This window comes from Saitoella complicata, assembly GCF_001661265.1.
Source record: "Saitoella complicata NRRL Y-17804 unplaced genomic scaffold SAICOscaffold_27, whole genome shotgun sequence".
NCBI classification, from domain to species: Eukaryota; Fungi; Ascomycota; class Saitoellomycetes; order Saitoellales; family Saitoellaceae; genus Saitoella; species Saitoella complicata.
In genome coordinates, this window is record NW_017567018.1 from 1 (window position 1) to 18,884 (window position 18,884).

Sequence of the window (18,884 nt, forward strand, 5' to 3'; positions counted from 1 at the left end):
CCTAACCCTAACCCTAACCCTAACCCTAACCCTAACCCTAACCCTAACCCTAACCCTAACCCTAACCCTAACCCTAACCCTAACCCTAACCCTAACCCTAACCCTAACCCTTAACCCTAACCCTAACCCTAACCCTAACCCTAACCCTAAATCTCAGGGCATGGCCCGTCTCCGCATCTGCCGATCGTTTCCACAAGCGGGTTAGCGTCGCCCAAAACGGACGGGCCATGCCATGGCCTGTCGATGTACTAGTAATAGAACAGATTGGCCTGGTCAATTCTACCGATTGCACATTTTTGTACTGGCCGTTTTCAGGTCCATTTTCACTTTCGCCGCGCGCGCGGGCAGGGCTGAATTACCAGATTGGGCACTAAAAGAACGTCAAAACGAGGGTGCATCTTGGTAAGATGTTCACCAACCAATCCGGAATAACATCGGACACACCATTCCCTTCCTTCGCAACCTGGCAGGCATCGCCATTATGGTTACACCGCATACAAGCTCCAGCATGGGGGTGACACTTCTTAGTTGTCGGATCAATGCCTGGCACATGGGCATAAATAACACAGGGTAATCGTCGTCGGCGTCCGCACAGTTGTCGCAAGTGGTCAGGCTGACCCTCCCATACTTCCGGTAATAGCGTTGGTTGATCTCCGGTTGTAGAGCTTCTTGGCGGTCGTCATCGAGCGACAGTCCGACAGTACGGATGACCAAACGTGCAATCCAACGGCGGAGCGGACAAACTGGATTGTTGTCCGCCGGTTCGGACGCCGGTGATGGTGAGTTTCGCATTCTCCGCAGTCACATGACTTAGACCAAGAACGGATGGGAGGGGGGAGTAATGTAGAGTGTGTCGCACTCCTTTGTATTAACTATATATAAATATGGGACTTACTCGACATCCATAATCATCAGCAATATACTACTCTTATTCTGGTATGACACTCACTACAACGGCCAGCGGTTGCGGCAGATGCGGGGAAACAAGGTGCGGCTTCTTCCCGCTCTCCCGCTCTCCCGCCTCCGCATCCTAAACCTTAAAACCTTGCACCTCTCAACCTCGTTCCATCCATTGTCAGGCCCGTCAAATCTAAACCGGACGACGCCAGCTGCAGTGCCGAGACCTTGGCGCGGCCGGCTCCACTCCGTCCCACTCCGTCTTCGTCAGCCGCTTACCCATCGATGACCGATATCCCCTCTACAAGTTGCCAAGGTTGACAGATCAGGTCTCTGTACGTGTCATGACCTAGCCCTCAGATGACGCTCGCCCAAGGATCCGACGACGAGGGAATCGTACTTGTACCACCGCACTACCCGCCACGCAAACCCAGATCCAAACTACCACCACTCTCGCTACCACCACAACGCTCCTATCAGTACACACCAATCATGGAAAAGAGCGACAAATCCGACGCAGACAGAAAGTCTGACCTCCCTCCCCCCACCACCGCAAGAGAAACGGGCAAATACTCCATCCACCCATTCTTCTACGTCACAGTCTGGATCGCCTTCTCCTCCTCCGTAATCCTCTTCAACAAATATATTCTCTCGACCCTCTCCTTCCCCTTCCCCATAACCCTAACCGCCCTCCATCTCCTCTTCGCAACCCTCGCAACCCGTCTCCTCGCCCACTCCACCTCCCTCCTTGACTCCCGTCACGACACAGCCATGGATTGGACACAGTGGTCGCGGCGTGTGCTTCCGATTGGAGTGGCATTTACGGCGTCCCTCATTTTCTCGAATCAGGCGTATTTGTGGTTATCTGTTTCGTTCATTCAGATGTTGAAGGCTACTACGCCTGTTGTCGTTCTCCTCACTTCCTGGGGATTCGGGATGACGCACCCATCTCTCCGGGTCCTGCTCAATGTCCTGGTCATCGTGTTAGGGGTCATCATCGCCTCATACGGCGAAATCCATTTTGTCACGCTCGGTGTGTGTTTTCAGGCTCTTGGGATCGTGTTTGAGGCTGTGCGGTTGGTGATGGTACAACGCCTCCTCAGCGGACACAAAATGGATCCAATGGTGAGCTTGTACCACTTTGCCCCCGTCTGCGCATCCTTTCTCACCGCTATCGCATTCTACCTCGAAATCCCCCACATCACCCTCGAAGACATAAATCGCGTCGGTGTACGGCTCTTATTGTTTACCGCCGCGGTGGCATTCATGCTAAACCTCTCCGTCGTATTCCTCATCGGCCGGACATCGAGTTTGGTCCTCACTCTTTCGGGCGTGGTGAAAGATATCCTCCTCGTCACTGCCTCATTCGTCATGTTCGGCGATCCAATCACGCCGACCCAACTCTTCGGCTACTCCATCGCGCTCGGCGGGTTGATGTGGTACAAGATGGGAATGGGGGAGGTACAGCAAATTCTTGACAGGATGAGGAGGAAAGTTGGGTCTTGAGAACTATGATATTTACACATGTAAAGCAACGCATCACTGGTACATCCCTTACTCACACTCCACCGGGTTCGGGCCAATCGCCCCCTCCGCCCCCTCATCCAAGCCATCCAGCTCCCCCATCTCCTCCTCCGTCAACGCCCACCCCCACACCGCGGCATTCCCCGCAATCCTCTCCTTCGTATCACTCTTCGGCAAGGGCACGAACCCCTTCTGCAATGCCCACCTCACCAAAACCTGAGCCCATGACACATTGTGGGCGGTGGCGATGCGGGTTAGGATGGGGTCGGTGGAGCGTTGGGCGCGGACGAGGGGGCAGTATGCGAGGAGGGGAATTTTGAGGGAGGAGCAGTAGGTTGTGATGGGGCGTTGTTGGCACCAGGGGTGGAGCTCGATCTGGTTTGCGGCGGGGGGAAAGTGGTGGGGGGAAGCGTACGTTTGCAATTCTTCCAAGTGCTTGACGCCGTAGTTTGATACGCCGATGGCGCGGGTGAGGTTGAGGTCGTGGAGGCGTTCGAGGGCGAGCCAAATCCTCTTCCGTTCCTCCTTTCCGACGCTGGGCGAGTGAACGAGAAAGAGGTCAACGTAGCCCTCCTCCCCGTCGATATCCGCCACGCTCTTCCTCATCCTGCAGAGAATATCGTCAACACTCCCACTCCCATCCAACGCTTTCGTGGTCACGAAAATCTCATCACGCGGGATCCGCGATTCGCGAATAGCAAGCCCGACCTGTGCTTCATTCTCGTAGTATTGTGCCGTGTCGATATGGCGGTACCCGGCGGCGAGGGCGTGTGAGACTGAGGCGCGGGTTGTGTGTGGAGGGGAGTCGTAGACGCCGAAGCCGAGGGAGGGGATGGCGTGGTTGTTTCTGAGGGGGGTTGGCATTGTTGCTGTTGGCTGTTGGCTGTTGGAGGGTTACTTGATCTCGAGGGGGAGAGTCGAGGGGGGGGGTTACGTGGAGGGGAATCAGTGATTTCACTTGATCTCGATGACGCAACTCATCTCATCGGGCGTGCGGCTGGTGCGGCGGTGCGATCGGGAGGGGAACGAGATGACGTAACGTGTGGAACGGTTCTGTTCGAGAACTCAATTCAGTTGATGGACTCAATCGGTCGACACTCGTTTTGAAGACATCGGAATTGCAATGCCCACCACCCCAGTCTACCCCTACTTCGCAACAACACTCTCCCGCGCCGCCCACATCAACACCTCCAACCCCCACTCCATCCACTCCCTGAACCACCTCCTCGCTTCCCGCTCCCACACCTCCCCCCACCTCCCAATCCTCGGCATCCCCGTTCCACCTTCTCCCAAGTCTGCAGTATGGACTCTAGAAACCTACACCTGGCTCGACATCCTCCACGCCTCGCACACCCTCGCCCGCTGGCTCCACTCCGAGTTTAACCTCCCGAGGAGGACGAAGGAGCATGCAGGGAGGGAAATGAGCGTCGGATTGTTGTGCCCCTCGAATGTCGAGTTCGTGGTTGCGTGGCTGGCGTGTATGCGACTCGGTCTCGCCCCGGTGTTGCTTGCGCCGCAGTGTACTCCTGAGGCTGTTGGGGGGTTGTTACGGCAGACAAAGGCGACGCATTTGCTTTGGCATGCCTGTTATGCCGGGTTGGCGCACGCTGCTCTTGAGGGACAGGATGGCGTTGATATCGTGGGTGTGGAAATGCCAGCGCCGACAGTGTGGAAGACCAGAATCGAGGAGGAGGTGGAGGTAATTGACATGGCCTTATCGCCCGAAGAAGAATCCGAAACCACCGCATTCTATTTTCACACCTCGGGTACGACAACAGGCATTCCCTCCCCAATCAAGCACCTCCACGCATGGTCAACACTCGTCCAACCCTCTCTCCCCTACGCCTCCACCACCAATCTTCCAGTCACCGGCGAAGGAGAGGAGGAGGGGAGGCTGGTAAAGGCCCCAGCAGTGTTTACGACGACGCCGCTATATCATGGCGGAACGGCCGATTTGACGCGGAGTATGATGAGTGATGGGATGTTGTGGCTGTTCCCTGCTGATGTGTTGCCGATTACGGCAAATAATATCTTGCAGTGCGTCGAGACCATACAATCATCCTACGCCCCCCAAGAGGAGAGGATGAGGGTGGGGTATTTCTCCGCCGTACCGTATGTGTTGCAACTCCTCTGGGACGCGGGCGCGGAAGCTCGCACCATGCTCGCCTCCATGGATCTCGTGAGTTTCGGTGGCGCACCACTCGCGAAAGACCTCGGTACCGCCATCACCCGTTCCGGGATCCGTCTCATCTCGAAATACGGAAGTGCTGAATGTGGGTTCCTCCTATGCTCCTACCGCGATGACGACGCCTTGGATCCTGAGGAGGGATGGGGCTTTGTCCGTCTTGACCCCACGTACGAGGGGCGGTATCTGAGAATGGAAGAACGGGACGAGGGAAGGTTCGAGCTAATCGTCGACCCATCATACCCACAACTCGGCAAGGTGAACCGCGAGGATGGAGGGTACGCTACCGCCGACCTCTACGAACGACATCCGACGGTGGGGGATGCGTGGCTCCATGTTGGACGCGCGGATTCGGTTGTTGCGTTGGTTAGTGGGAAGAAGTTCGAGCCGGCCGTCGTTGAGGATGCTGTGCGGGGGTGGTTTGGGAAGTGTGTCGTTAGGGATGTTGTGGTGTTTGGTGTCGGGCGGATGTGCCCTGGTGTGTTTGTCGTGCCTGCTGAAGATTCGGATCTGGGTGAGGGGGAGGAACTGTGGGAGAGGGTGAGGCGTGCGATGGAATTGTGGGGTGTGCCGAAGCATGCGAGGGTTGGTGGGAAGGAGTTGGTGGTTGTGCTCGGTCCTGATGCGGAGATCGCAACGTCGAGTAAAGGGACCCTGCTACGTCCACAGATCTGGAAGAGGTACGAGAAGGAGATCGAGGAAGCTTATGCGCGGTTTGACGGACGGAGTGGGGGTGATGATGCGGAAATCGTCTCTGACGCCGATTTGATGGGATGGGTGAGGAATGTCGTGACGAGCGGTGTTGGTGTTGGGAAGGAGAAGGATCTTGGAGACGATTCGGATTTGTTTGCGTTTGGGGTGGATAGTATCATGGCTACCCGATTACGAGCGCAATTGTTGCGTGGTGCTGGTGATGGTGTCAGGCTCGGGATGAACGTCGTGTATGATCATCCGTCGATCAAGAAACTGACGGAACATATTCTGAGGTCGAGGAGAGGCGAGGAGGTTGTAGAGGGGAAAGAGCAGGTGATGTTGGAGATGGTGGAGAAGTATGGCAGTGGTTTCTTGGCGCACGAAGCGGGTGATGAAAGTACCGAGGAAGATGGTGAGGTGATCGTCGTTACGGGTGCCACTGGAGCTTTGGGTGCACATGTTGTCAGTCTATTGCTGTCAAATTCGGGTGTACGGAAGGTCGTTTGTCTCGTTCGAGCCTCGTCGACGTTGAACGCACTCGAGCGTGTCCGTGCGTCGCTCAAGGCGAGGAAGATCAATATCTCGGACGTGGACCTCGAGAGGCTAGAATGCTTGCCGGCGAAGCTGGGAGAGAAGAACTTGGGATTGGGAGATGATGGTTACGAAAAACTGCGGAAGGAAGCTTCATGTGTAATCCATGCCGCCTGGGCTGTGAATTTCGTTGCTGCCTTGGAAAGTTTCGAGAATGATCATATTGCAGGTGTGCAAATATATCGCTGCGATTCATTATATCGGACTTGCTAACGATTTGCACACAGGAGCACGACATCTAATCGATCTATGTTTGTCCAGTCCAGGGAAGCAACCGGCAAAATTCTTCTTCTGTTCGTCCGGATGCACAGTCCTGAGCGGCGACGTGCCGTCCACTATCCCCGAACGCGTCGTCGAGCACCCGTCATCTGCCGGTAGTATGGGTTATGCTCAATCCAAGTGGGTCACGGAGCGCATCTGTGCTGCCGCTCACTCGTCGTCCTCCCTGCACAACCGGATCGGAATTTTCCGGCTAGGACAGCTGAGTGCGGATACGAGGGAAGGAGTATGGAACGAGCAGGAGGCTATACCGCTGATGTTCAAGAGTGTTGATTCCGTGGGAGCGTTGCCGGCGTTGGAGGAAGGATGTGCATGGTTGCCGATCGATATTGCCGCTCGGGCGATCGTTGAGATCGCTCTTGGTGCCGGTTTTGGCCGGCGTGCGAGTCAGGATGAGGAGAGTGTGCCCGTCTGGCACATCACGAACGCTCATATGGAAACAAGATGGGAAGACGTCCTGGGTTGGTTCAAATCCTGGCTCGAAGAACACAACCGCACCCTTGACATCATCGATCCCGCCGCATGGGTTCGTCTCCTCGCCGAATCAGAACCCGATGAATCCGTGAACCCATCCCGAAAGCTCCTGGGCATGTGGCAAACTGCATACGGCGACAGTGCAGCCGAGGGCCAGGGCGGCGAGGAACCGCCCTTCGAAGTCATCATGGCAGAGAGGGATTCCGCAGCTATGAGAGTCGTGGGCCGGGTTCGTGAGGACGTGATGAAACGGACGTTTGAGAGTTGGAGGAAGAGTGGGTTTTTGAGGGTATAGAAATGTAGATTTACCCTGTATACCAACTGCCAACACCAATATGTATCTTTATCTTGTACACCACGTCTCCTATTCCATAGATCGTTGAGAGTATCCAGCTATCGATCTTTCACCTCGTTCAAAAACCATACCCCAACGCCTCCCTCTTCCCCGGCGCCAACAGATTCTCATACCTTTCCTTCACCTCCCGCTCCTCCCTCCCCGGAAACGCCTCCATAATCTCCCCCCAACCCGCCCCCCTAACCTCCCTCATCACAACCAAAAAATCATCCGCACCCCCTCCCCACCCATCCTCCTTCTCCCACACATACCCCGCCCTCCTAAAATCAATATTCCGCAATTTCGCACTATACCTCACCTGTAGCGAATGTCCACTTCGCCCCGGAAGTGCTAAGCCAATATCGGGCCAGGAGTGGGTTGAGAGGGGGTGTTCTTTCAGAAGGATTACGCGGAGGTCTTCGGAGCGGGAGTAGCGGATGCGTTCGTCTGGGTTGCCGAAGCGGGGGGAGGGGGAGGGGAGGGAGAGGGAGGTGGTTATGGCTGTGGTGCGTTGGAGGGAGGAGAGGGATGTTCTTGGAGTTGGGTGAGGGTGAGTTTTGGGGGGGAGGTCTGTGTTGGAGGGGAGGTCTGTGTTGGAGGGGGGGAAGGAGGCGCGGGCGGGTTTTGGAGGGAGGGGTGCGCGGAACTCGGAGTCGGAGTCTACGTGTTCTGGAAGTCTTTTCGTTAGGAACTGTTCCTCGAAGCAACTGGGATGAATTGGGACAACGAACCGCTTGCGAGTGACTTTCCCCTTCGCTTCTTTACTATCGATCCACGTTCGGAATCATGTCCGGCCTCATCTCGATACGCACCATCATCATTCTCCGCCGCCCGCGCCACAGGCTTGTATATCCGTGCCTTCGCAGCTCTTGGAACTGGTTTGTTCAACTGTGGATCAATTGTCAGCGGCAAGAAATACATGCACCGGCCAAATTACCCACCGTGATGCCTACACGCTCGGCCAGGATTCTCTCGGCCTCTATTCGCTGCTCTTCACGCATCTCAGCCTTCAATGGCGTGGATTTCCGACGACCCATGGTGGATCATCGTCGATGTTTTGGCGGTTCGCGACGAACGGCGGGGGGCATGGGCCATGCGTGTTGCTGCAGGGGGCTGCATACACAGAACATCTCCCTGTCGAGGCCCTTCTGATTCTGATAGCCGGCTCTCTTTCGCTTCTGCTTCCTGAGCTTACTGGTTGTCCTCACACTTACGTGCCATGCTTTAACACGCCGGCCCCAGCTGAGGCAGTTGGTGGATCTGGAAGAGAGTGTTTTCCTGCTTCGTGCACACCAGAACTACGTACACCTCACTGCGCAGTCCAACCCCCATCCATCGTCCACACACTCCCCGTAACCGTCCCCCCCGCCTCCCCACACAAAAACGCAACCATCTCCCCCAAATCCTCCGGCCGCGTAAACCGCGCCATAGGCTGCTTCTCGCTCACTAACCTCCTCTTCGCCTCTTCCAGCGTGATCCCGTCTCGTGAGGCATTCACCTGGAGTTGTTGTTCGACGAGCGGGGTGAGAACCCAGCCTGGTGCGATGGCGTTACAGGTAATCTCAATCGAAGGCCCCAGAGCCGCCGTTTCGAGCGCCACGGTTTTCGTGAGGCCGATTACGCCGTGTTTGGCAGCCACGTACGCCGCTTTGTTGGGTGATGCGACAACCCCATGGACCGACGCAACATTCACGATCCGACCCCATTCTTCTCGCCGCATATGCGGCAAAACATGTTTCGTGGTATGAAACACCGAAGACAAGTTAATCGCGATCACCCTATCCCAAGCATCATCCCCGAATTCCTCTGTGGGTGCAACGTGTTGGATACCGGCGTTGTTGACCAGGATGTCGAGGTGTCCGAACGTGTCTATGACGTCGGCGATCATGGAGGAGATTTCGGCGGGTTTGGACATATCTGCGGGATGGTGTATTACACGACAAGATGGGTACTTTGCCGTCAGTTTCGAGATCAGCGTCGAGATCTGGTCGGGTGTGCCGAGGCCGTTGAGAATCAACCCGGTGATTCCGTGGGATGCGAGAGTGGTTGCGATGGCCAGGCCGATGCCGGAGGTGGAGCCGGTGATGAGAGCGACTTTTTTGGTGAGGGACATGATAAGGAGCTGAAGATTAGAAGGATTTGCTGTTGAAGGAGATATTTACATGGTGATGGGTCGTGGTGGAGGAGTGGTGCGGAGTGCGGGGTTCCGTCCGATGCGGGATGCGCTGCCGCAGCGCGAATAGCCGAGAGCGAAGACCGGGGCGGGAGAACGTCGCCGGCGAACTGCTTACTTTATTGGACCTCTTAATGATGTTATTTATGTCCTTCGTTTCATTGATCACATCAACACAAATCATGAAATCACTCCACCTTCATCGCATTCTGTCCCAGTCCACCGCGGTAAACCCAAACCACATTCTTCCCCATGTCTAACGGCTCATTATTCTCAAGAAAAAGCGATGGTATCTCACTGAGAGCTGAAGCTTCGCTTTCTCGGCGGTCCTTATCTTCGAGTGCACAATCCCGCACGGGCGCGGCACTCCAACGCAGGCGCACCGTACCGCCCCGGTTTTGTACTGCTGTGTACAAAATTCATGGGTAGGATGACCGACACCTGCGATGACGACCGCCAACACACCTCGTCACTCTCAGTGGACAGCCTGTTCATGCCAGCACCGTTCTCTTTTCCCCTGAAATGTCTCCGCGAGGCCCTTTACCTCTGGATCACCTACCGTCTCATCCTCTACCTCGGCTACCCCTCCACCTCCAAATCCACCATCGCAACAACCGCATCGATCTACTTCACCCTCCTCCTCGTCCGCCGCCACATATCCCAACGACGCTGCGACCAACCCAGCGAGGCTTACGGCCTCCAACACGCCCTCCTAAACCACGCCTCCAATTCCCGCGAACTATGGTGCAACATGGGCTATTGGTCCACCGCAACCACCTTCACCACCGCAAACCTCGACCTCCTCGGCCTCCTCGCAAACAACGCCGATCTCCACCCCGGCCGCAGGGACACCGTCCTTGATTTAGGCACGGGTTGCGGAACACAATCCATTCACCTCCTCAAAAGCTACAAATTCGAGTCCTATACGTCGATTACGTCGCATCCGGCCCAACATAGCGTCGCGAAACGGGATTTATTGGAGGGGTATGGCACCGGTGGAACCCGGATTCGTGTGGTATTGGGTGACGCAGCGAACCCACCACCCGAAATCCTCTCGGAATCCTACACCAAGATCCTAGCCCTCGATTGCGCATACCACTTTCCCGCCCCGAGACACCAATTCTTCGAGCGGGTGTTTGGACTACTCGAACACGTCGGGACTTTTGCGTTGACGGACATCATCTTAGGCGACACCCCCTCCCTCCTCGAAAAATTGAAGATGCGGGCACTTTGTGTGGTGTTGGGCGTACCGTGGGCGAACATGATACCGTTAAGCGAATACAAAACCGCGCTGTATAGGGCTGGGTTCGCGATCGATGATATCGACACCGTCGACATCACCGACGACGTATTTGCCCCATTCGCCGCATGGATCATGAACACTGCCGAGAATCGTACAGAATCAGGATGGAGGATGTACAAAATCTTTGCACGGGTATTGCGGTGGTGGGCGAGTAGCGGCGTCGTCCGCGTCATCGTCGTTCGAGCACGGAAAGGCCCTCTACACCCTCCATCATCGCCAGCTGCAATCATAACCACGGGGAACAAGAAGGAGGAAGAGGCAAGAGGAGGATCGGTACAGCGACCATCCGTACCGGAGAACGGGAACTGGATCCCCATTGAAAGAGTCTACGATCAAACTCAACACGCGAACGGCGGATCTGGAGGCACCACCGCCTATCCGCGATCTCACAACCTATACCACTGACCGAAAACGCAAGAACGAACGGGAAGCATAGTTATTGGTTTTGGTAGGATGCTCGATGCTGGATCATCCGCTTGGCGGAGGTATCATACCAATCACTATTTACGGAGGTATGTGTTGGGATCCACAGTGTTTGCTTTGCAGTTGTTGCTAGTCACCGCCGTATGTTCGAGTGGCATACCAGGCCGACATACCACCGTAGGATGAGGTCTACGATTGCGCATGCGTCGTGTCAAGGATCGTCGGAGGATCGTGATCGAGTACGCCTTGCACTTGCTATGGGCAGGCCCTATGAAGCTTAAGTGGCCGTCGGTCTTTCCACATCTGAAGGACATTACATGACAGTTTGGTGAGAAACAGCCGTGACTTTCATCCATTCAAACATCAGCCCAATCCGCATATAGCCCAAGGATTACGTTAAGGGGACGCATGTGATATCAAAAAGAGCTCCAATGGCATTTTAAACAAATCAAATCCAAAATCTCGGGTAACATAGTACTATACCCCCCTTTCAAAAAAACCTATTCAAACACTCAATCGTTCCATTCCCCACCGTACCCTCTCCTTTCCTCTCCTCTAGTGCTCCAACAACTTCAAGGTACCAGTAACGACAACATTCTCCAAAACACTGCCAGGAGGGATATCAATCCTCTCACCATCATTGCACACGATAATAACCGTTCCCTTCAACTGAACACCACGACCAAAGACAACATCACCAGTAACGGTCAAATGATCCAACTCGACAATCTTGGGGATAGCAGGGATCCTCTTCTGGAAGTCAGAGACCTTCTTGTATTGAGGACCGAGCTTGACCAAGGGTGCAGGACCGAAACGGGAGGGAGCCATGACGAGCTGTCCGTGGTCAAGGGAGTAGAGATCAGACTTGACGAGGAGGAGGTCAGAGCAAGTCTTGACAGGCAAGAATCGGCGACGGGGGACGTTGACACCGTGTGCGCCCTTGAAGTGCTTAATGGCATCACCGACGGCAGTCTCGAGCTGGATGATGTTAATGTCAGACTCGCCCTTCTTGTCGGCAGGGATGGACTTGTAGTTAGGGATGATCTCCAACTGCAACTCCTGGTTCTCGACGACGCGCTTGATGGCGGGGAGGGAGAGCCAGATGTTGTTGGTGTTGAAGTACTTGAACTTCTTGATGGACTTGAACTCCTCAACGTGCTGGGAAGGAACCTGAGCGATCTCGAGAAGACGGACGGAGCCCTCGTACTCGATAATGGTACCACCCTTGACATCGGCCTTGGTCTTGTCAGTCAACTCCATGATGTACTCAGCGCCAGACTCGGCCATGTGGGAAAGGATGTTCAAGTCAACAACAGCACCCAAGTTGTCAACGTTGGAAACGAACAAGATCTCCTTACCCTGGGAAATGAGGGTGTCCAACAAGCCAGAGTTGGCAAGGGACTCGAAGATGTCACCGTGACCGGGGGGGTACCACTCGTTGATAGCGGAGTCGTAGGAGCGGGGAACGGGGAGGTTGGTTTCGCGGTTGACGCGGGGGTAGCGGGACTGGTTGAAGGTGAGGATATCGATGTTGTGACCCTCGTACTTCTTGATGACGCGAGCGGTGTCGTCGTCAGTGTTGAAAGAGTTCATGAGAACGAAAGGAACGTTGGCATCGTACTTCCTGTTCAAGTACTGTAATCATCGTTAGTGTCTCCTTCGAGCTTTTCGTTCGTTTTGTGCAAAACTCACCTCAATCTGCCTAACACTCAGATCCAAGAAAGTGTTTCCCTCCCTAACCTCAATAACAGACTTGGGACCCACACATCCCATAGTAGTACCCAATCCTCCGTTCAACTTCAACACAGCCAACTTGTCCAAGAAACCCTTGACCTCAGAGCTTGCGGGGTCGGCGTCAGAAAGGGTCTCATAGTCGACGACCTGGTCGGCACGAGGGGGCTTAATGGCGTCCCAGTCAAGGGGTTTTTGGGACTTGTGAGCGAGGTAGCGGCGGAAGAGGGCGAAGAAGTTGTCCATCTCGAGCTCGAAGATCTAGTGACATCGGGTCAGTAACTGTTTCGTTAGATACGCTGGAATCGAGGAGATTGCGGTGAATGGGGGTGGAAGAGTGTGTGGATCAAAGAAGGAGAGGGGAGGTCAGAGCGCATACACAACCCGTTCGATCTCAAATTCCAATGATCTGGCAGGAATTGTGTCTGTACGCTCCTCGCCACCTCCTCTTCTAGGGGATGTATGCGATCCAATTCTTCCTCACAGAGCAGAAATGCCGCATTCACCCCCTCCCTTCAACGTCACCTCACTCCCCCAACCCCACCCAATCGCCCTCCCTCTCACAAACGACCAAACTCACCTTCCTCTTCTTAGGATCAGTACAGCTCTCCGCCAACTTATTCAACTCATTCCTCATCGCACTCGCCGCAATGCTGCTCGCCTTATTATCGTACGCATAGGCAGACTGAGTCTTATTGTGCACTCTCTGTCCCTCCTTGTTATCAATAGCGTCAATGTTGGACATGGCGTCGTGTGTGGTATAGGGGATGGTATAGGGAAGATCGAATTGGGTCGCGGGGATATTCGTTGGGTTTTATTCAATGGGTGGTAGGGCGGGCGACTTACGACTTAGGGCGGGATGGAATGTTGGGTTCTGACGTCGAGGGGGGCTAAGCGGTTTCGGGCATGGAGTGGTTGCGCTGAGAGTGTGGGCGCTGGAAAGGGGTGAGGAGAGGGCCATTTACCGGGGAAGGGAGAGGTGTATGTATTGAGTCAAATTCTATTCTACTCGACGCATTCAATTACAGAGATCAAAGGCCCAACCGTCGGGTCCGCCGGCCTCGCCCGCGTCTGCATGCAATTGCGAGCATCCCATCCCGGTATGTTTCCGCCGTCGTATCGACCTCGATTGCAGTTCACCGCGGCCGAGTACTACACAAGCAGTAGCCCCAGATTAGAGTTCATTGACAACGCCACCCCTCGTCTCAAGTTCGCAATCGCTCCATACCGTACGCTCAATCCGGAGGGAGTTCCGTGTATGTACAGACTCGCCAGCCTTCGCGCCTCGGCTTTATCCCGGATTTTCTTTAATTTGATGGCATTTAGGGTCTGGGATGAGGGGAAATGCTTTTAGGGAGCTTGCCAAGTGAGGAGGAGAAAGGGAAAGCTTCTTTGAGGTTTGCAGGAAAGGGATCGAGCGATCAAACGAGGTGACGATAACGTAAGCGAGACCGACACCGACCAAACTCGGATGTGACGTGTGACGTGGCACCAAGCACCTCACACTACGGGTCCCCGACCGCGGGCCCGTGCATGCACCCCTCCGAAACTCGATGCTTTCAAATACGAGTTATTCGCAATCGCAATTGAGGTGTCATCGAACTTTCCGAGTCCCTCGTCCGCGTACGGCGGGCGCCGGCACCACCGTGGATTTTTTCGAAGAGGCGCTCACGTGCATCGACGGAAGCTGTCAATTTCGCACGTGGGTCGTACGACGTCTCGCATTCACTCTCACTCACCTAGCTACTCCGCGTGCCTGGGATGTTGACAGCTATTTCAATGTCTGGCATCAAAGTCCGCGCCGACGCTCCTGATATCTCGGTCACTTTCCCTGGTCGCCCACCGCTTACGGTTGTGTCTGAGAAACGATGTGATGGTTTCCTGATCTCCAACACGTCTCGCATGTGGGGCTCATCCAGGCAGGCTCAAATGGCCCTCACTGCCGATGCTCGCGAACTAGCTGGGTTTCATGCATTGATGAATCCTGTTGGGCGGGTGGAGCCGTTTCGGTTTCTGGAGTTCTAGAGGACGTATATTGAACCGCATATGTTATGGGCCTTCGAAGTGTGCTTCGATATGGATATGACTCGTCACTTCGGCAAAGGCGTTTGATAACTTTCATCGAAGAGTACTGTGCATGGCACTTGGGTTACACTGCTGCACCCCCAATCAGGTTATGCATTTTGACTCTTGTAGGACTAACTTTTCTGGGCATCTATTGCACCTGACGGCGAGGTTTTTTGATCATGCTCGTGCGCTGAGTCCTGATCGCCTCGTTTACAAGGCCCTCATGGAGTCGGCAGGGATGGCTCGTTCTGGTAAAGATGGTGCTGCTAAGACATGGTACGCAAAATTTGACGTGGCTTGCGGCAAGCTTGGGGTTCCGCTTGATTCGTTAGCTCCGCCTGTCACGAGGACCCTTGTTCACCAGGCCCTTCGCGATTCAGTGTTGCACAACTTCAACGAAGCTGTCAGTTCCAGAAGCCGTCTTCGTCTATTTCACCTTCTCGGTCCCTCTCATACAGGCCGCCCACGCCGATCCTCAATGGGGTTCGTATCAGGTGAGTATGCCGGCCAGGGTAGGACTCTGTATCCCTCCCTTTCGTAGGATTCTTTGCAGTCGGGCGCATGAAACTTGGCGTCGTTGTCATGTTGGATTGTGAGATTGATGTCTGCTTCTCTGAACTCCTGAAGCTTGGGAAGTAGAAAATCTTCAACAAAGTCACGCATCACGACCTTGTCGACCGTTGGGACTTGCAAACGAGCAAGTTTTGTGATCCCCCGCCAGCACATTCCACCAAATACGAAGATACTCCCACCTCCAAATTGCATCCGAGGAATGAATTTGTTCTCCCTAGGAGGATCCTCAGGCCACACATAGACCTTTGCAATATGTCCTGGCCCTGAACGCTGGAATTTTGATTCGTTGGTGTAGATGATCCGCATCCAGTCCTCCTTCCTCCAGTGTAAGTGCTCCTTTGCCCATTGGTAACGCCTTTCCCGAGCCGCCGCCGACAGAAACGGTTTCTTCTTCTGTGTAGCACACTTCGCTCCGCTTTTCAGGAGTAACAAGCCTACTGTCTACGCTGAAACATCCCTTTGGTGACAATGATTGAAGGCAGCAGCAGCTTCCACAGCGTTGTTGTACTTCCCTGAGCGAACGCTGCGGATGAGCTCGTCCTTTTCGCGTTTGGAAAGGATCTGAGGGCATCCAGAACGAGGGCTGTTGCGGTAGGAGGCTGTATTCCACCATCGGTTGGTGATATCCTTTCTCTTGGGAAGACACTGCTCCTCAATCTTCTCCTGTGGGATTTCGGCTTTCGTGAGGGCCACAATCTGAGCATGGCGGTATGGTCTCTCTTCATGCGAAAGCTCGCTGTATGGGATTTCTTATATGTTGAGATCTGGCATGTTGGGTGTGGGGGTTTGAGAACACAGTGCTCTGCAGATAACCTTATTCCCAGATATGACATCACCAACCAGTCAGATCAAGTCAGATCAGGCTGGGAGTAAGCAGAGTAGTTTAAAGCATCGTCTTTTATATGCTATTGAGTTCCTCTTGGTCTATCTCCTTCAATTTTGGCAAGTTAGAATTCCTACGCTCGACCCCGCAATCCATCCGCATGCAAGTGTGATACGGTTCCCGACGCGTACGACTGGAGATGATGTACACATGTCCGCAATGACCATGACTCCCAACCTGAACACCAAGAACAAACAATGCCAAATGGTTCATACGCCTACAACTCCGGCAACGATGTTCAGGAAGACGGGAAGACACTTGCAAGGCCCGCAGTGGCCGTGAGAGGTTCGCATGTCCTGCCCTCTACTGAATCATCTCACTAACATGATTCACACAGACCCCCCTCCGTACCCTACCTCTCGACGCAAGCTGCAATATCCAGACGACCTCGACACAATCCGCGCCCGCGAATACCCCCAACTCCTCCCCTCCGCCCTCTACCTCGATCACGCCGCCTCAACCCCCCCACCCCTCTCCCTCCTACGTGCCCACCACCACACCCTCTCCACAACCCTCCTCTCAAACCCTCACTCATCTCCCTACGCCTCGGCGGTCATAGATGCAGTGCGTGAGGAGTTATTGGAGTTTCTGGGGTGTGAGGGGGGAAGAGCGGGGTGGGAAGTGGTGTGGGTTAGTAATACTACGGCGGGGATCAAGCTTGTTGGGGAGATGATGGAGGGGGCGTGTAGGGATGGAGGATGGGATTTTGTGTATCATCGGGAGTCACACACTTCTATCCTCGGCCTCTCAGGTCTCGCTTCGCACAGCACCTGCGTCGACGGACCACCATCTTCTCACGCGGGACGACCGACCTTGTTCGCTTACCCAGCCCAATCAAACTTTTCCGGAACGCGCTTCCCACCAACATACACCCCCACCGCCTGCGCCCACGGCTATCTAACCCTCCTCGACGCAGCCTCCCTCCTCCCCACATCCCCACTGACACCCTACCTCGCCACCTCCCCCCCCGACTTCACCGTCCTCTCCCTCACCAAACTCCTCGGATACCCAAATCTTGCCGCACTCCTCATCCGTCGGTCGGAGCGGACTGTGGAGATGGTGAAGCGGAGGAGGTATTTCGGGGGTGGGACGGTGGGTGGGGTGACGAGTGATGGGTGGCATGAACCTCGTGGTGAGAGCATGGCGGAGGCGTTGGAGGATGGGACAGTTAGCACCTCTGCGGTCTTGTGCGTGAGAGAGGGAATAAGGTTCGTTATGGAGACTTTGGGCGGGCTCGAACGTGTCCGGGCGCACACGTCGACGCTGGCGGCGTGGACTGCGGAGAGGTTACGCGCACTCCGTCACCCAGATGGAGGAGGTGAAGTCGTGAGGATCCACACGAGTGGGGATTATGCCGATCCATACACCCAAGGCCCCATCATCGCTTTCTCGATACTTTCAGCTTCGGCCGATGGTGGTGGTGTAGTGCCCCCAACTACTGTCGCCACACTCGCGGGGATGGAGGGAATCCATCTCAGGACGGGTGGACTATGCAACCCCGGCGCGACCGAGTTTTATCTTGGGTTAACGCCGAAGGATGTTAGGAGGGGGTATTATGAGCAGGGGACGCGGTGTGGTGATGGGCGTGATTTTATTCGAGCCGTTGCGAAGCGGCGAGGGAATGGCAATGGGGCAGAGGAAGGGGAGGAGGAGGAAGTGGAGAGGGTTAGGGGTGTCGTCAGGATTAGTTTCGGGGCGTGTACGACGTGGAGCGAAGTCCGTGCGTTCGTGGGGTGGGTCGAGCGGGTGTTTATCTCTCCACCCTCAACAGCCCTCCTCACGCCTCCGCCTGACAACGAAGTGAAGAAGCAGGAGGTGAGAGTGGAGGCGTTGTATGTGTATCCGATCAAGTCGTGTCACGCCTACGCACCTCCTCCACAAGAGCAACCATGGCCGGTGGGGGAGCGTGGCTTGGTGTTTGATCGTATGTTCTTTTTGTTGGATTTGAGAAGTGGACGGGGGATGAGTCAGAAGACTTGTCCGGGTATGGCACGGATCATCCCCACCCTCGACATCGAGATGGGGGTCATGCGTGTACGAGTCCGGGGGTCAAAGGAGGAGTTTGAGGTTCCACTTCACCCAAGAGAAGGGGAGTTGGAGATTTGGAAGGCACCGGCGAAGGTGTGCTATGACACGGTCGAGTGTAAGATCTTTACCGGCCCACGGATCCAGAGGTTCTTCTCGGATGCGTTGAGTACGCCCGACGCGAGGGTTACGTGCACACTAGCTATCCCCTCCACACCGCGGCGAATGACGAATGAGTCCCCGTTGCTTCTCATCAATTCCACCAGTATCGCTGTGCTGTGCGATGGGATGGAGAGGATCCCCCCAGCTTCACTGTTTCGTCCGAATATTGTTGTTCGTACGCCGTTGCCGTTTGTAGAGGATGCGATGACGTCATTCGTTCTCCACCATCGCGACTCGACCCGCGGCGGGCGTGGCCTTGGGATGACCATGAAGATGGAGGTTTCGGGTCCGTGTCGACGGTGTAAGATGGTCAGTGTTGATCAGGAGAGTGGAAAGGTGGAGTGGAAGGCGGTGTACGAAGCTATGGTACGGAAACGGATGAGGAGGGGGGTTGGGGTTGTGTTTGGGGTTGGTGTACGGCTTACGGGTCCAGCTGGGATGGGGAACGGCATTGAACTTGGGATGGTGGTTGGATAGGAGACAGGATAGGTCCTCACGGGAATGAGTATACCGGTACACCGTGCACCCCAGAACTGCTTGATCCCCCACGTGCATGCACAGCGCGAT

General features: G+C 55.1%; 11 protein-coding genes across 11 annotated transcripts; 4 read left to right on the forward strand and 7 right to left on the reverse strand.

Annotated features, from left to right (window-relative positions):
• Window positions 1-234: 234 nt before the first annotated feature.
• On the reverse strand, window positions 235-915 carry SAICODRAFT_173630 (uncharacterized protein). Its single transcript, XM_019165788.1, has 2 exons — window positions 420-915; window positions 235-370 (listed from the first exon to the last, which is right to left on the reverse strand). The coding sequence occupies exons 1-2, from the start codon at window positions 790-792 to the stop codon at window positions 324-326; spliced, it is 420 nt and encodes a 139-aa protein (XP_019021317.1). The 5' UTR covers window positions 793-915; the 3' UTR covers window positions 235-323.
• Window positions 916-1,389: 474 nt separating this feature from the next.
• Window positions 1,390-2,403, forward strand: SAICODRAFT_62036 (DUF250 domain membrane protein; the record flags this gene model as incomplete). Its single annotated transcript, XM_019169884.1, has 1 exon — window positions 1,390-2,403. The coding sequence occupies one exon, from the start codon at window positions 1,390-1,392 to the stop codon at window positions 2,401-2,403; it is 1,014 nt and encodes a 337-aa protein (XP_019021318.1).
• A 48-nt stretch (window positions 2,404-2,451) lies between these two features.
• SAICODRAFT_61950 (Aldo/keto reductase) lies at window positions 2,452-3,285 on the reverse strand (the record flags this gene model as incomplete). Its single annotated transcript, XM_019169874.1, has 1 exon — window positions 2,452-3,285. One exon carries the CDS (start codon window positions 3,283-3,285, stop codon window positions 2,452-2,454), a length of 834 nt encoding a protein of 277 aa, XP_019021319.1.
• A 184-nt stretch (window positions 3,286-3,469) lies between these two features.
• Window positions 3,470-7,014, forward strand: SAICODRAFT_73496 (acetyl-CoA synthetase-like protein). The gene is made up of 2 exons (XM_019170866.1): window positions 3,470-6,059; window positions 6,118-7,014. Exons 1-2 carry the CDS (start codon window positions 3,545-3,547, stop codon window positions 6,936-6,938), a joined length of 3,336 nt encoding a protein of 1,111 aa, XP_019021320.1. The 5' UTR covers window positions 3,470-3,544; the 3' UTR covers window positions 6,939-7,014.
• Window positions 7,015-7,056: 42 nt separating this feature from the next.
• On the reverse strand, window positions 7,057-8,014 carry SAICODRAFT_10012 (uncharacterized protein; the record flags this gene model as incomplete). Its single annotated transcript, XM_019165158.1, has 3 exons — window positions 7,057-7,646; window positions 7,709-7,865; window positions 7,919-8,014. 3 exons carry the CDS (start codon window positions 8,012-8,014, stop codon window positions 7,057-7,059), a joined length of 843 nt encoding a protein of 280 aa, XP_019021321.1.
• A 224-nt stretch (window positions 8,015-8,238) lies between these two features.
• On the reverse strand, window positions 8,239-8,741 carry SAICODRAFT_31992 (NAD(P)-binding protein). Its single transcript, XM_019168077.1, has one exon. The coding sequence runs from the start codon at window positions 8,695-8,697 to the stop codon at window positions 8,287-8,289; it is 411 nt and encodes a 136-aa protein (XP_019021322.1). The 5' UTR covers window positions 8,698-8,741; the 3' UTR covers window positions 8,239-8,286.
• A 585-nt stretch (window positions 8,742-9,326) lies between these two features.
• On the forward strand, window positions 9,327-10,906 carry SAICODRAFT_173727 (S-adenosyl-L-methionine-dependent methyltransferase). The gene is made up of 2 exons (XM_019165789.1): window positions 9,327-9,377; window positions 9,429-10,906. Exon 2 carries the CDS (start codon window positions 9,572-9,574, stop codon window positions 10,856-10,858), a length of 1,287 nt encoding a protein of 428 aa, XP_019021323.1. The 5' UTR covers window positions 9,327-9,377; window positions 9,429-9,571; the 3' UTR covers window positions 10,859-10,906.
• A 525-nt stretch (window positions 10,907-11,431) lies between these two features.
• On the reverse strand, window positions 11,432-13,444 carry SAICODRAFT_97327 (UTP-glucose-1-phosphate uridylyltransferase; the record flags this gene model as incomplete). Its single annotated transcript, XM_019172097.1, has 3 exons — window positions 13,188-13,444; window positions 12,569-12,868; window positions 11,432-12,511 (listed from the first exon to the last, which is right to left on the reverse strand). The coding sequence occupies exons 1-3, from the start codon at window positions 13,350-13,352 to the stop codon at window positions 11,432-11,434; spliced, it is 1,545 nt and encodes a 514-aa protein (XP_019021324.1). The 5' UTR covers window positions 13,353-13,444.
• Window positions 13,445-14,660: 1,216 nt separating this feature from the next.
• On the reverse strand, window positions 14,661-15,698 carry SAICODRAFT_31995 (uncharacterized protein). The gene has a single exon (XM_019168078.1). The coding sequence runs from the start codon at window positions 15,551-15,553 to the stop codon at window positions 15,125-15,127; it is 429 nt and encodes a 142-aa protein (XP_019021325.1). The 5' UTR covers window positions 15,554-15,698; the 3' UTR covers window positions 14,661-15,124.
• SAICODRAFT_31997 (uncharacterized protein) lies at window positions 15,399-15,994 on the reverse strand (the record flags this gene model as incomplete). The annotated part of the gene is made up of 2 exons (XM_019168079.1): window positions 15,399-15,464; window positions 15,491-15,994. A coding segment is annotated over one exon (306 nt), but the record flags the coding sequence as incomplete, so codon positions are not given.
• Window positions 15,995-16,327: 333 nt separating this feature from the next.
• Window positions 16,328-18,794, forward strand: SAICODRAFT_10016 (PLP-dependent transferase; the record flags this gene model as incomplete). Its single annotated transcript, XM_019165159.1, has 2 exons — window positions 16,328-16,415; window positions 16,468-18,794. The coding sequence occupies 2 exons, from the start codon at window positions 16,328-16,330 to the stop codon at window positions 18,792-18,794; spliced, it is 2,415 nt and encodes an 804-aa protein (XP_019021327.1).
• Window positions 18,795-18,884: the final 90 nt, after the last annotated feature.

Bases quoted from the DNA above. Each gene is read 5' to 3' on its own strand.
- SAICODRAFT_173630 (XM_019165788.1), bottom strand. From the start codon at position 792: ATGCGAAACTCACCATCACCGGCGTCCGAACCGGCGGACAACAATCCA. The intron at 371-419 runs GTTGGTGAACAT...ACGTTCTTTTAG, and splicing joins TCCGATGTTATTCCGGATTG to TGCCCAATCTGGTAATTCAG.
- SAICODRAFT_73496 (XM_019170866.1), top strand. From the start codon at position 3,545: ATGCCCACCACCCCAGTCTACCCCTACTTCGCAACAACACTCTCCCGC. The intron at 6,060-6,117 runs GTGTGCAAATAT...ATTTGCACACAG, and splicing joins CGAGAATGATCATATTGCAG to GAGCACGACATCTAATCGAT.
- SAICODRAFT_31992 (XM_019168077.1), bottom strand. From the start codon at position 8,697: ATGCGGCGAGAAGAATGGGGTCGGATCGTGAATGTTGCGTCGGTCCAT.
- SAICODRAFT_173727 (XM_019165789.1), top strand. From the start codon at position 9,572: ATGGGTAGGATGACCGACACCTGCGATGACGACCGCCAACACACCTCG.
- SAICODRAFT_31995 (XM_019168078.1), bottom strand. From the start codon at position 15,553: ATGCGGATCATCTACACCAACGAATCAAAATTCCAGCGTTCAGGGCCA.